The 14,694-nt window shown below is 46.5% G+C and overlaps 1 protein-coding gene across 1 annotated transcript in view; it reads right to left on the minus strand.

Annotated features, from left to right (window-relative positions):
* Positions 1-268: 268 nt before the first annotated feature.
* The window catches only part of LOC139419128 (uncharacterized), a 40,511-nt gene continuing 26,085 nt past the window's right edge, over positions 269-14,694 (minus strand). The window contains exons 7-18 of the mRNA XM_071169083.1: positions 13,732-13,819; positions 12,677-12,825; positions 12,473-12,557; positions 11,725-11,846; positions 11,225-11,374; positions 8,216-10,947; positions 4,185-7,462; positions 3,882-4,036; positions 3,473-3,606; positions 2,964-3,307; positions 2,736-2,820; positions 269-1,900 (exon numbers count right to left, since the gene is read on the minus strand). Coding sequence (XP_071025184.1) covers positions 1,767-1,900; positions 2,736-2,820; positions 2,964-3,307; positions 3,473-3,606; positions 3,882-4,036; positions 4,185-7,462; positions 8,216-10,947; positions 11,225-11,374; positions 11,725-11,846; positions 12,473-12,557; positions 12,677-12,825; positions 13,732-13,819 — 7,456 coding nt within the window. The 3' untranslated portion in view covers positions 269-1,766. The remainder of the gene's footprint in view (positions 1,901-2,735; positions 2,821-2,963; positions 3,308-3,472; positions 3,607-3,881; positions 4,037-4,184; positions 7,463-8,215; positions 10,948-11,224; positions 11,375-11,724; positions 11,847-12,472; positions 12,558-12,676; positions 12,826-13,731; positions 13,820-14,694) is intronic.

Below are 14,694 nucleotides of genomic sequence, written 5' to 3' on the forward strand. Positions count from 1 at the left end.
GTATTTTGGAGATTAGTTATTCACCCATTATTGACCATCCTTTGGTCCAATTTCATAATAAGCATCAGGCCTTCATAACCAGAGATGGGGGATGGGAAATAAGATTAGCTATTGTTATGCAACATCCCTTGAGCCATCCATTGTTAGCTACATAATACAGTAGTTTGATCCATCATTTCAGAAAAAAAATTTGAACACCAGTCCAGTCTCCTTTGACAGCAAAAGGAATACTCTGATTTAAGAATATAAGACAGTACAATTTATTTTCATCAAACAGTTCAATAAATGTTTCACAGTTTTTATGTTGTTTTCATTTCCCCTGGTTTTATACAGCATCCCATGAAACCCATTCTTTAAACAATACAGGTTTTAAACAGATGTTGAAACAGACTAAACAAAGGGACTAGTTGGAGCTTGACTGCATGATGGGTTGCTATTAGTAGAAAATGAATGTAAATCAACAAATACATGAACTTTGGAGATATTTACCGATGAGAAGCTTCCGTTTTATCATGCTAAGATACATCAATTGTCCTCAAACAAAGTAAAATTATGACAAGACAACTATACATTGAATCATATTAGAAAATAATTAAACATGTTATATATATATTAGAGCAGGGTTTTCCGAACTCAGTCCTGCCACCCCCCCCTTTTCCCTAGCACTACACAGCTGATTAAAGTCATCAATGCTTGATGTTGAGTTGGTTATTTGAATCAGCTGTGTAGTGCTGGGACAAAACCAAAACATGTACCCAGGGGGGGGGGGCCCAGGACCCAGTTTGGGAAACCCTACAAGTTGAGGACATAAGTTAAGCACAGGATGGCAGTTATAAAGACATAAAATTATACTCAATATTTTTGGGGGTTGGGGAAAATATCTTGCTTTATTTGTTATGAAGAATAATTAAATCGAGAAGCTATTACTTAGATGCATTTTGTCCCAAACAATTCTGAGAGATACATTAATTGCACCAAAATAAATAAACAATATTTACAAAGCATGGAAATATTTTTTAAATAAATAATGAATACATTAAATAAATAATAGCTAGACATAAGTCTTTTAGAATAAAAGTATAGAGAAACATAGCTTGTTTTCATCTTTTCGTGCAGTCTAAGAATACATCTAAATTAAACAGCTCTAAAATTATATTGTATACACTATCTTTATACAAATGTTGAATGAGTACTCTCAAATACAGGAGTTAAGATTGTTTTCTGGCCCCAACTGCTGCCTACAAGTACGACTGACTGCAATGAAAATCGTTTTTACAAAGTTAAGATTTCAATCCAAGCTTCCACATAGACAGATACATGACTAAAAGAAAGTGCATCCCCCAGTACATACTGGGTAAAGACAACCGAAAGAAGCAGGTAAAGAGAAGGTAAGCTGGTACACAATGACTCCCATTGCATAGCCGTCAATCCGTTTCAGATTTGACAAAGCTCCAGACTGTTCTTCGCCTAGGACAAACTGCCTTTGCCATCAACCACTTCCAGCCAGTGTCTATAAATCGACCCTAGGATTCAGTGGCAAAGAGAGGAGTTATTATATCAACAACCTTTCTGGTACAAGGACTGGTAGCTGGTTAAACCTGGAATGTGTCCAGCTTTTAGAACGGGGGTCTTTTCTTTCCGTTGCCTGATCGATAAAAAAATAGCCTCTGAGAATGGTTATGGTTGGAGGGGAATCCACTGGCCACTCTCAGAAGGTCCCTGTTCTGAGGGTTACAGAACAACTCAGAGGATTCCGGAACCCTGCCTCACACCAAGTGGGGGTCATCGGCTGGGCTGACGGTAAAACGCGAGGATGTCACTGGGTTGGTCCCCACGGGCGACCTCGCTTTGACTGACAAGTCCCCTTTTCTTTTGGAGTCTTTGCCTTTGCTGTTTGCTCCTGGTAGAAAGACAGGAGCATGGTGTAAGTAAGGGAATTAAGGAATTACTACACTACAACTATGCCATACACAAACACACTGTACTAGGGTTGGAGTAAATACTATTTGAATTCAGGGGATACATTCTAACACATTTCATGAAATCAAATTGACCCATGCGGCACAAGACATAAACAAAAGCATACAACTGTAAATGTTATTAAAAATATATATGTACGATAAAAACATTACACAAATGGTATATCATTGGTTAATATACTCTATACGTGTGTACAAACATCCTCTTGTAGAACCGAAGCACAAAAAGGCCCACACTCCCAAGTTAAAAATACACTTTCTCTCCATGCAAAGCTTTGAACTGTTCAACTCTGCAGGCTGACAGAGATCATGAAAGTAGATTATTTTGGTGTTGATGCTTTTCTATATACAGTCTATTCAAAACACCCAGAGGGGATCAGCCAAAGCTCTCATTATTCTGTGAAATGAAGCGATCAGTGGGAGAGACTGAGAGTGGACGGCTTCTGGAGACAGGGTGGAAAACACATCTTAGACGTGCATTGTTGAGCACCAGATTTATGTCCCCACTCCATTCCCCATGTCACAGCGTGTGGGGTATAATTACAAGAGATACATTTTGGGGGTGCATATTTAGAAAAGGGGTTGGTGTGAGGGGTTCTCAATTTCAGTGAGTGGGGATCAGATGGGAGCTGTCCAATGGATGTTTGTTATTGTAGTAATTTCATCAAAAGCTTTTTATTGGCTCACAGAAGGGAATGATGTACAGGATCGTTATATGGTTTCTAATAGCAACATGCATGCATACGTAGTACGTACCATGTAAATCAAATTTAGTGCTTTTGTTAGGAGCTGGAGCTGGACTGGTGCAGGTGGAACTACTCAGCTCACTGGTTGGAGTTTCCTGTTTCAGAAACAGAGAGGAAGAGTCAGGGACTGAAAAGGAGCAGAGACAGTACATGTACATCCAATATAGTGAAAGTGTTAAAAGCCCAAGAGTAACATGGGACTCAATATATGAGGGGGGGGGGGAAACTAAACAAACACCTGATCAAAGAGATAGACAGTGACATCATCAAAAAAGGACACGTTTCTCCCTCTGTCTTTCTCTTTGTCTATCGGTTCCCTTGGCGACTTCAGCAGACTCCTGAGCCCCACCCTTTTGCCAACGTCTGTTTCAGTGACAACAATCACCCTTCTGGAGCCTTCGTCTTCCTGTTCTTCTTCCTCATCCTCATCGGGGTCACTTCCTGGGGACGCACCCCTCCGTCTCCCACTCCTGTCTCTGTGTAGCCCGCCCTCTCTGAACCCTCCCTTGGGACTGGAGGAGAGAGGGAGAGCAAGAGGGAGAGGAGGGAGGGAGAGGGAGAGGGACAAGCGAGCCAGTTTGGCTGTGAAAGAAAAGAGAGGAATAGATCAAGTCAGACATGAAAGATGGTGTCAGAAAGCACCAATCTATCCATTAGAACATGTCATTTACACACCTGCAGAGTGGGTGAATGTCAACAATGCATCCTATTCATACACATTTTCACACAAAAAAGGTCTGGAGGTACCTTTCATTGCTTGGTTTGCCACAGGCTGAGGGGGTGTAACTTCTGGCTGCTGGATCACAGTCAGTGGTTCACTGTCAGTCGCATCAGACTCACTCTGGGGTTCAGAATTGGGTTCGGTGTCCGGCTCCTCTTCGCTAAGAACAGAAAAAAAGATCTCTTCTTTTATTATCTGTCTACCTGCCATCATTCAACACAACAGTTTGATAAATCTCAAAATACATAGAGGGCAGTGGAGGTTACTGAGGGGAGGACAACCCATGACAATGGATGAAACGGAGCCAATGGATTGGCATCAAACCATGTGTTTGATGTATTTGATGACATTCCACCGATTCTGTTCCATCCCTTACCACGAGCCCCTCCTCCCAAATTAAAGTGCCACCAACCTCCTGTGATAGAGAGAGCATACCTTCCTACATCCTTCACACTGACTGCGTCTCCGCCCCCATCAAAGGACTGGTCCCCCCATGGGCGGAGAATGATGCTGTCGCTCACTGTCGCCCCCCGGAGGACGTTCGTTTTAACGTTCTCACAGAGCGAGAACTGCAGTCTCTCCTCACACACCTGAAGAAAGGGAAACAGAAGAAGATAATAGGGGAATAAATGTTTAAACATATTCAGGAAAATGGATATTGTAAATTGTGTAGGCATATACTTTCATACATCTACAAAGTTGTGCAATTTGGGGTTAAAATGCAAGGCTAATGCTCACCTGCATCATTAGGCCATTTTTAGTGGGCATCTTTGAAAGTGACCTCTGGTCCTTGGAGTCAGGAGAATGACATGGTGAAAGGGCTGATGGGAACTGTAGTTCATGCCTCTCCGCCTGAGGTGAAAGTTTAGCCCCAGTTGGGATGTCCTGGACCGCCGATGGAACCAACCTGGCCAGCCAGTCAGCGCTCTCAGAGATTCCGTCAACGTCCTCTTTCAGTTCCACTCTCCTCTTCCCCTCAGGCATGGAGGTCCCACAGGTCTCTTCACCTTTATCGCTCTCTCCAGAACCCTTAGCTTTCTGCTCAGGCGTCTTCTTCATAGACTCCAACAGCTCCAGATTCCCCAGGAAGAGGTCACCCAGGGTGTCCTCCTCATCCCCAGATATGCAACACAGCTGCTCCAGTTTCTCAAAATCTTCCAGAGGCTCCTCGTCCAAATCCTTCCACTCAGAGATCAACAGCTCTGGGATGGTGTTGAGGGGACTCTGGAGGAATGACGGGAGTGTGGTGGTTGTGTTTTTCTGGGACAGGTTATTTCTGTCATCCTCGGATATGTTTGATGTAAGGCGGCTCTGGTTCTGGCTTTCACCTGAGAATAATGGAAGTGTTGGATGTACAGGTGAAAGGTCGAGGTTTGCAGAGATCCCTCTGCTGTGGGTTGTGGCGGGTGGTAAGGGGAGCGGCTCTGGGATATCAGTGTGAGGAGTGGAGGGCATTGTTGGGTCTCTCTCAGCACTGGTAATGAAATCTGAGCCTAAATAATCAAGGTTTATAAGACCGCGATCATCGTCTATTTCTATGACAGAAGGTGGGGGACTAGGAAAATAATCATCTAAACTCTGCAACCTGTCTTCTTGCATATCAAGATCTATGCTAGGAGGAGGGCTGGGAAAGTCTACAGAACTGAACTGAAAGTTGCCTCCATGTGAACCAGACAGATCTGTACAAGAGGCTATATCCTCCAAGTCATTATCATTGGGATAAGACACCAGGTCGCATAGAAGAGATATGTCTCTCAAATCCTCACTTGTGTTTACAATGTCTACTCCCCCTTCTCTGTCTTCCCCCACAAGCTGGCGAGTAGAGTCAGCTTCTTCAATGTGCATGCTTGGCTCAATATGTTGTAATCCTGATAAATCTACCTGTGGTACTCCAGTAAGGCAGATAGATACACCCAAATATATACTCTTTACTGTGGGAGCAAGATGGTTGTCTAATTCAAAGTCCTGTTCTTTTTCTATGTGATTTTCGGCCATTGCCCCTTCTTCCATTTGGATTTCACTGAGATGATTCAACCTGTTGAAGTTCTGATTTCCCTCATCTTGAGCAATGTTTCCATCCAAGTCGTTTAGAAGAGATGCAGTTTGACTTTCACTGTCTCCACCCATCTCAGTGAGTGACCTGAACTGCTCCCTCCCTCTTGCATTGGTCTCATGCTCTGGGATTTCTCGGTTTTCCACCTCAACCACTAGCTGATCACCTTCAACATTTTGCTCATCATCATCATCAAACCTATCTGGATTTTCTATATTTTCCTCTTGCTGTACATCCAGTGCCTGGGATAGCTGACTGTCAATGCTACTGGAGAGAACCTGTTTCTGGGACAACTCTCCCTTTATTTCCAGGTAGGCTACCCGTCCCTGCCTCTCGTCATTAGAAGTATCTTCACTATCTTGGAGGACGGCTGGATGAGGCTCACTCCCCGCCAGTTCATCGTTCTCCTCAGCCTCCCAGAATTCCCGGCCTACCACCAGCTGCTCCCTCTCCTCCCAGGTCTTTCCGAACGCTGAGAAGAATTCCAATCCGAGTTCAGCTTCCTGGCTTCTGTTCTCCGACGAGGCCCACTGGTCGTTCTCTGATGGCCACAGGTGCAGGTCTCCCTGCTGGAAACGGTGACAGTCGAATTCGCCCCTCACCACTCCTTCCCCTCTCCCCTCCCCCTCCTCCAGAGTGTTCCACAGCTCTTTAGCCTTCATCTCCAGATCCTTAGATGACTCCCTGTCCACAGTCTCAGCAGATCCATCCCTGCTCAAAGACCCACTCTGGCTACCCATCACTGGTCCTCTCTGAGGAGATTTCTCCTTCATGGCGTTACACAGCTCTCCAGCGGCAAGCTGTTTCTCTGTCTCTGATTTGGCCTTGGCCCTCTCGTCTTCGCTTTCTTCTGAGTAACACAAGTTTCTCAGGCCAAGCTCATTGGCGTCGGTGTGTTGAATCTCCAGATCTTGCCCGTCTTCTCTTTCAGACACCTCAGTGACCCCCTCTGCCCAGAAAGAAGAGGCCAGTTTGCTCTCTTCGTCATTGGTGCTCTCTCCGTCGTTGGGATCCAGTACTACTGGAATATCGTCACTGAGTTTGACCTCGCTGGTTTGAATACCGTAGAACCTAGATAGCCTTGATTCTCTGTTATCATGGTCGCCATGTAACGCCGTCACTGGTTCCGTAGTGTCTTTCATGGAATTATCATTTTCTCTCTCTTCAATACCTGGGAGTTCTTCATTCTCAAGTTTGTTATCCTTTGTCTGAATGGCAGATATTAATTTCAAGCAATCTGTCTTAGTGGTACTATTAGAAGGCAATGTCAAGACTTTGTCTGTGGAGTCATGGAATCTAAAATCATCCGACTCCACATGAGAAATCACACCTTCTGTGTAATGATTACAAATTTGAGTTCCATCATTGTAAGAGAACCCTTTGAGAGGTGCATCATCTAAGTTAGAGAACAGCTTAGCTATAAACTCATTGTTCTCCTTGGTCTGTGAGTTATCAGACAGGAGTCCCAGATGGACTAGTCCCTTTTCATCTGACTCTCCACTCTCATTGTGGAACATTCCAGAGTCTTCTCTCTGTTCTGATTCTACCCCTGTTTTATGTTCTACTTCTTTCAGACTGAGATCGTTCTCCTGAATACTTGACATGTCTTTATATCCATCATCACTGTTTTGAGAGATATCCTGCACATGAGCATTCTGTTCAAGAACGGTCTCCTTTTCCCTCTCAATGTCAATTCCCTTATTTGAAATCCTCTTCAAGAGACTCTTTCCCCCGGTTTCTCCCTCATCCTCTAATTCTGTCTTCTCTTCTATTCCTGTCAGCGTCCCCCTCTCTCCGCCTCGTCCACTGCCGGGTCTGGTCACGCTCAGTCCATCACTGCCCTTCCTGCCAAGCCCCTCCCCTTCCCAGTCACTGTCAGAGAAGTAGGCAGAGTCTCTGTGGGGGGTTTCTGTCCCCAGCACCCTCCAACCACCTGGTCCTTCACCTCCAACACACGGGTCACCTGGGGTCAGACAGTCAGCTGAACTTGGGGTCAAAGATGAAAGGAATGAGTCTGAGGGGGTCATTGTGGAGAGAGAGAGGTCAGAGGATGGTTCCCAGTCTGGGGTGGTGGGAACAGCTGCAGGGCTCTTTTGACTTGGGTCTGACCTTCCTTCTTGGTTGATCTGTGAATTCTGTTTGTTGATTTGTAAATAGCTTTCAACATTTGGGTTATGTGACTGAGCATTAGAACAATTTGATTTGATTTGATTTGAATGTGATGTGTTGTTCTTCATTTGACTGTCCCAACCTTTTGAACTCTCTGACCCTTCTTCCTTGTGATCTTTAGATTCAATTTGACATGCTCTATCTGTTTCAGATGTCCCTGTTGTTAAGTCATGTAAAATGTCATCAACAACTTCCTGCTTCTGACATCCTTGCCCTGTATCTCTGACCTCAGCATCACCTTTCATTCTCTCACAATTCCTTTCCCCAACATTATTCTGACCCCTGCTCTCTTTCTCATCTACATAAATAGGTAACTCGTCATCACAGGGTTTCTTTTCAGAGTCTTCCACTCCTCCAGTAACACTGTCTTGAGATAAAGACTGAACTTGAGCTTGTCTTGAGAGCTCAACCCTTTCTCTGACTCTCTGTGTTTCTCTTACAGGTAAGGCTGGACCTTCTGAAACGTCCTCCTCTGTTTTTGTACTGGGGAATGTTTGGTAAAGGAGGAGGCCATTTTTTGGCATTATCTCTGAGAACACAAAGTCACCAGGCCGGGGCTGAGAGTCTGGGTGAGAGTTGGTGTCAGCGGTGGGATCTGTGAGTGAGCTGGGTGAGTCCTTGAAGCAGGTTATGTCTGTGGGACATCCCTCTTCCTGTTTGACAGACTGTTTATTTGATCCTATTTGCAGTACTGGAATCTCAGGCCGTATAGTGACCTTTATCTCACTCTTTTTTGCCCGTTTAGTCACTTGGGCGTAAATGGCCTCCGGTGCTACATCGTCTTTGCCTCTGTTTGATGTACGTATGGAACTCTCTGATTGGAAACGGATGGTCTGAGAGGAGTCAGGATCTATGCATATTGACTCGTATTCTGGTGACATTGGAGTGGGTGACTGAGACAAGTCCTCGCAATGCTTATTGGAGGCGGTTGCATTTTGTCTGGATATGATCTCCGTCAAAAAGGTCTCTGCTGATTGGATCTCCTTCAGGAACTCCTCTCTGGTCATCTGTCCCTTCTCGGTCTCCTTCTCATTTTCTTGTGACTCCTGCCTCCCCACTGTGATTTCAGAGAGGAGGGATCGGGATCTCCTCATGCCCCTGGAGTATGCCTCCTCGGCCTCAGCGTAGGACGGGAGGCCGGGGGCGCAGGTGTAGGTGTAGGGACGCGATTGGGAGCCAGGAGGGTGGAGGAACTTCACCGGATCTCTCTCCATGCCTGCATCCATCCTTCCTGTGTTTGAGATCTCAGTGAGGAATAGATCTCTCTGGATGGAGCCTTTCCTCACCCTCTCCACCTCTGTCCCCATCTGTGTGTTTCTGTCTGGCCCCAATGTCTGTTCTGTAGAGACCAGCTCTGTGGCCAGCGACCGGGACCGACGCATCCCCCCTCTCAAGGGCTGAAGGAAGTTCCCTGACCTCTCCCCATCCCTTTTCTTCTCCCGCTCTGTCTCTCCCTCCCATGAGATCCTCCCCTCCTTGGACTTGGCATCATTTGACTCTGACACACTAGAGATCTCAGTCAGAAACAGGTGCATGGGGGATTTCTTGGCGTCAGTTACGCTATCCGCCTGCAGTTCCGCGTCCTCCCTCCAGATGGCAGGCAGGATGGTGGCGAGGCGCGACTGGGTCCTCTTCATACCCCTGGAGAAGAGCTCGGCTGTGGCCGGATCCACATCCTCTGACAAACTAGAAGTCGGGACGGTTGTCCCTCCCCCACTGGGTTTCTCAGGGGACATAAAGGGGGAGTCATCCTCATCTGAATAGGTGGGACTGGAGGACGAGTGCCTCTCAATTCTGGGGCCCCCGGACTCGGAGTGGGAGATGTTGCGGTAAACAGGGCGAAATACGTTCTGGCGTCGTACGGGAGAGTCAAAGTCTTTTGAGCGGAAATTGGATGTTCTCTTTGTGTTGTGCAAGGATGCTGTGCGCCGTACACCACCTTGTCGGTCTGAGTCGTCACAGGATAGTGGCTCTCTTTGAGAGTACATCTGGGGCTTACTGTATCTGGAGTAGCTACCTACACCATAGCTGTGATACAGGCCCCTTTGGGGCTTGTAGTGGGGTGGGAGAGGGGGAGGACATGTTTGGGGAGTGGGGTAGATGGGGTGGCTGGACTGGGGTAGGGAGGGGGACAGTGACGGGGAGGGGGGCATGGTCTGACGAGGACGGTGGAACCCTAAGTGATCATATGATGATGGCAGGCAGCTGCCCGTCAGAGGGTCCATCGTTTCTATCTTACCACTCATGGAATAGTGACCCAGCCCAAGTCCTACTCGGTGGTAGCCCAACGGAGGCACAGGGAGGGGGCGCGAGTGGAGGTGGTTGCCCGAGGAGGTTGACATAGAACATGGCTTGGGAGGCAGGACAGGGGCCTGAGAACCAGTGGATGACCTACTGTCTCCTTCACCCCCCTCCTCCTCCTCATCATCTCCTAAATCCACCACAGAGAAGTCAGTCACCCTACTGGAGGTGTCTTTGAACTCTGCCACCCCAGTGTTGTGGACCCTTATCTGGACCTCGCTGGATCGGATGGTCTGGATGGATTTCCCTCCTCGCCCAGTGTACTCCTCATCAGAACTGTACGGTGTGCGTTCTTTGCCCAGCATTCCGCTGCGTATCTCCACTAGCTCCAGATCTCCAGGACACAATGAGTCAGAACGGAAAGAATGCGCTTTCCCTTTAAGAGATGGGGACTTATCCTGAGGGGTGTGCTCCTCCAATCGAATGAAGTACTCGCTGGCGAGGGAGGGGCTACGTGCACTTATCACAGGGACAACAGTGGGTGTGTCCAGGGATTGTCTGTGGGAGGGGTTGACCGTCGGGATTGGCTGGGGAGGAGGAAGTGGTTGGTAGCCCCGCTTCGCATGGGCTTTCTCCCAGAAGTACTCAAAATTTAACCCTTTACTGGTCTCCGTGACTGTCAGGATGTCATCGAGTTCTGTGGAGGATGGGGTGATGCAGTTCCCCACGGCTTCCAGTAGAGGGTAGGAGTTCCCCCTGTCATCCCTCCCATACTCCCTCTCTCTCTGTCGTTCACTCGCTGCAGCCTGGAAGGCTGGAGGACGGAGAGAATCCCACCGTCTTTCAAATGACTCATCGCTCTCTCCTCTTCTTCCTCTCCCTTTCTCATACTCCTCGTCCTCATCCTCCTCGCCCTCTCCCACACTCCTTCGGGACATCCCTCGCTCAGCAGCCAGAAGGGAGGAGAGGAGGAGGAATACCTCAGCGATGGAGGGGCGTTGGGAAGGAGGGAGCCAGCAGGACTGCATGATCTCATACCTGGAAGAGGAAAGACAGGAAAGACAAACACAAAGATAAGGGGGATTGGAAAGGACACAGACAATTACATTGATGGAAGCTACAATCTATCTGCAGTATTAAAGCTAATCTACCTCCACAACAAAAGAGAGGTTTGAGGGGATTGCATATATTAGCTTTGACCTTAATGATCTATTGACAAAGTAGGCCTTTAAAATAACACATCTGTAATCGACTACTTTCTTCATCAAATGCAGATATCATTAGAGAACCAAAAGTCAGGAAATGGCCCACTGACCAGTAGTCAGCGTGGGAGAGTTTGAGCCGTGGCTGGGCCAGGGTGATCTGTCTCTCTCTGATGACAAAGGTCAACACTTCCTCATCACTCAGGTGCCTGTGAGGCTGAGAACCAAACTCAAACAGCTCCCAGATCACCACCCCCAGAGACCTGGTAGAAAAGGAAGAGAGAGGGGAGAGAAATGGGAGAGAGTGGGAGAGAAATGGGAGAAAGAGAGGAGAGGGAAGTTGGAGAGAGAGGGGAGAGAGGGGAGAGAAGTAAGAGAGAGAGGAGAGGGAAGTCGGAGAGAGAGGGGAGCGAGAGGAGAGAGAAGTGGAGAGAGATGGGAGAGAAGTGGGATAGAGGGGAAAGAGAGGGGAGAGATAGAAAATAGGAGTAGAGAGAGAGAGTTGGAGGATAGAGAAATAATTAAATGAGATAAGAAATACAGAATACAGCTTATTGAAATATTCAGTTGTTTATTTGTCCATTTTAGAGGCAGGTTGTGTTATGGTACGTACCACAGATTGCTGGTCTTGGTCTGGTCAGTGACGATCAGAGATCCTCTGTACTCCTCCAGAAGCTCTGGCGCTATCCACCTCAGGGGAATCCACAGCTTGTCTGATGTTAGGTAATAGTCATCCTACACAGATAAACACACAGAGGGATGCATGGACTTGAAGATAAGCCATTAGGGACATCCAATACGTTAGGGATAATCAACAAGGGGCTATGTGTTTTCTGGAAGATAATCAACCACCTGGAAGGTGTGTTCCATGACACGCTAAAGGAGCAGAACTGACCTTCCACGGAGTTGCATTATTTTGCAGAGAACGCATAGAGATGTGTTCATTTGCAGGTAGAAAATGTGTTCAACATCCACTGAAGTACCTAGCAAGTTTACTATATAGAGACCGTAGTTGCCATGGTAACCAAACAAACAGACCTGCTAGTTTAGCTAACCAAATTTGAGTCCTAGCTTGCTATTATGAAAATCGAATCCAACAATGCCAATAGTGTTTTCAACTTTTGCTTTCAAATGCAGCTCAAGCATAGAACATGTAATAACTATACCCATGGAATTCTATCGTGCAGATATACTGTGGATTATAGGGAAAGAATGCCCTCTCTAGAATGCCCTACAAGCCTATCAGAAACGATTATTCAACAATGCCGTGGTATAAAGTGGTATAACTTGTCTCCAGGTTGTGGTGGTTCAAGCAAAGTACATGGGTAAGCGCACACGCCCCCACACACACTCAAACATACCTTGTAGTGGTTATGAGACAGCCCATAGTCTCCGATTCTGACAGTGAGGTCAGAGGTAAGGAGACAGTTCCTCAAAGCCAGATCACTGGAGAGAAAACAATCATAATCCCTTTACTATCAATCACTCAATTACCAACCAATCAATCACTGGAGCTATTGGAACCCCACTGGAGCCAGAGAGAGCCAGGATATGACCTCACAGACCTGTGGATGTAGTTATTCTCGTGGAGGTGCAGCAGGCCAGAGGTGATTTCAAACGCCATCCTCTGCAGGGTCAGCATTTCCCGGGTCAGAAGGTCAGGGGTCATCCCATCTGACTTCCTCTGGGCTCTCAGGTACCTCTTCAGGTCACCCTGGTAACACATCACAAATATAATTAATTTATTACAACATCAATGAGTGTTACCAATATCATTAATTTATTACACCATCAATGAGCATTACCAATATCATGTACAGTATGTGATACTTAAAACAATCAGAAGAACAATTAACATAGTTTATAACTTTGACCAGACATATTGAGCTATATATCAAGTACATTTGTACATTTATGCTGGAGAAATACCCTCTCCTAAGTGTTTTCCTGAACCTGAAGGTCCTCAAAGGCAGAAGGGGAATTGGTAATGAGTTAATATCACTAGAGAGAGAGAGGTTGTACTGGTGGTGGGACAGGAGAATAAGATACTTCAAATGACAAAAAGATGTATGTTTCAATGTACAAAGGATTTATAGCTTATGTTATTCTGGTAAAGGGCTGCGGTAGTGTTTCTCTCCCGTCCCTGGTCGTTCATTGATCTGTTTGAGTCATTGATTGGCCAGAGAGTCCAATCACTTGGGATTTCAGGTCTCAATCGGTCTTTGATTAAAGAGCAAGAATGAAAGCAAACAAACAGAGGCAGCAGGTGTTGAGTGTTGGAGCTGGAAACAACTGGCATAACATCACGTCACCAAGTATTTACAAGGTTATTCGATGGGGGGAAGGAAACTAACCAAACATATGTTTCCATGTACGGAAGCTATAGTCTGGTGTTTGTCACTTAATTGATCCATTTGAATCATCCATTGTCCAATCAGCTGGTTGCTCAGGTATCAATCAGTCTCTGATAGAAACACAATGATGAGAGAAAACAATCCTAGAGGAATGGAGTAAATGTATCCTTTCCAAAACAAAATGGCCTCTCTTTGGATCTCCTCTACAATGTGCCCTCCTCTTCTTCTCCATCCAATAATAGTAGTTAAAACAACATGGCCCTCACCAACTGACAGAACTCCATGACCAGCAGGAAGGGAATGCTCTCGCTGCATTGGCCCAAACACTGAAGGATGTTGGGATGTTGGAGACTCCTGAAGGCAAGAAAATAGAGAGGGAGAGAGAGGGGGGAAAGAGAGGGGGAGAGAGAGAGGGGAGAGAGAGAAAGATGATGAAACGAGAGAGGCAATGCAGCAGAGTATATGCAGTTAAAGTGAGCGAGGGAAGAGGAGAGAGGGGGATAACATCTGGACACATTTGTTTGTGTAGGTTTACTTAGGTGGGTTTGTTAGTGAGAAAGTGGAGAGGACGAAAGAAAACAGACAGAGCTAGAGAGAAGGGGAGAGGATGAAAGAAAACAGACAGAACTAGAGAGAGGGGGAGAGGATGAAAGAAAACAGACAGAACTAGAGAGAGGGGGAGAGGACAATAGAAAACAGACAGAACTAGAGAGAGGGGGAGAGGACGATAGAAAACAGACAGAACTAGAGAGAGGGGGAGAGGACGATAGAAAACAGACAGAACTAGAGAGAGGGGGAGAGGATGATAGAAAACAGACAGAACTAGAGAGAGGGGGAGAGGACTATAGAAAACAGACAGAACTAGAGAGAGGGGGAGAGGACGATAGAAAACAGACAGAACTAGAGAGAGGGGGAGAGGATGATAGAAAACAGACAGAACTAGAGAGAGGGGGAGAGGATGAAAGAAAACAGACAGAACTAGAGAGAGGGGGAGAGGATGAAAGAAAACAGACAGAACTAGAGAGAGGGGGAGAGGACGATAGAAAACAGACAGAACTAGAGAGAGGGGGAGAGGACGATAGAAAACAGACAGAACTAGAGAGAGGGGGAGAGGACGATAGAAAACAGACAGAACTAGAGAGAGGGGGAGAGGATGATAGAAAACAGACAGAGCTAGAGAGAGGGGGAGAGGATGATAGTAAACAGACAGAACTAGAGAGAGGGGGAGA

Source organism: Oncorhynchus clarkii, chromosome 2 (assembly GCF_045791955.1).
Source record: "Oncorhynchus clarkii lewisi isolate Uvic-CL-2024 chromosome 2, UVic_Ocla_1.0, whole genome shotgun sequence".
NCBI lineage: Eukaryota > Metazoa > Chordata > Actinopteri > Salmoniformes > Salmonidae > Oncorhynchus > Oncorhynchus clarkii.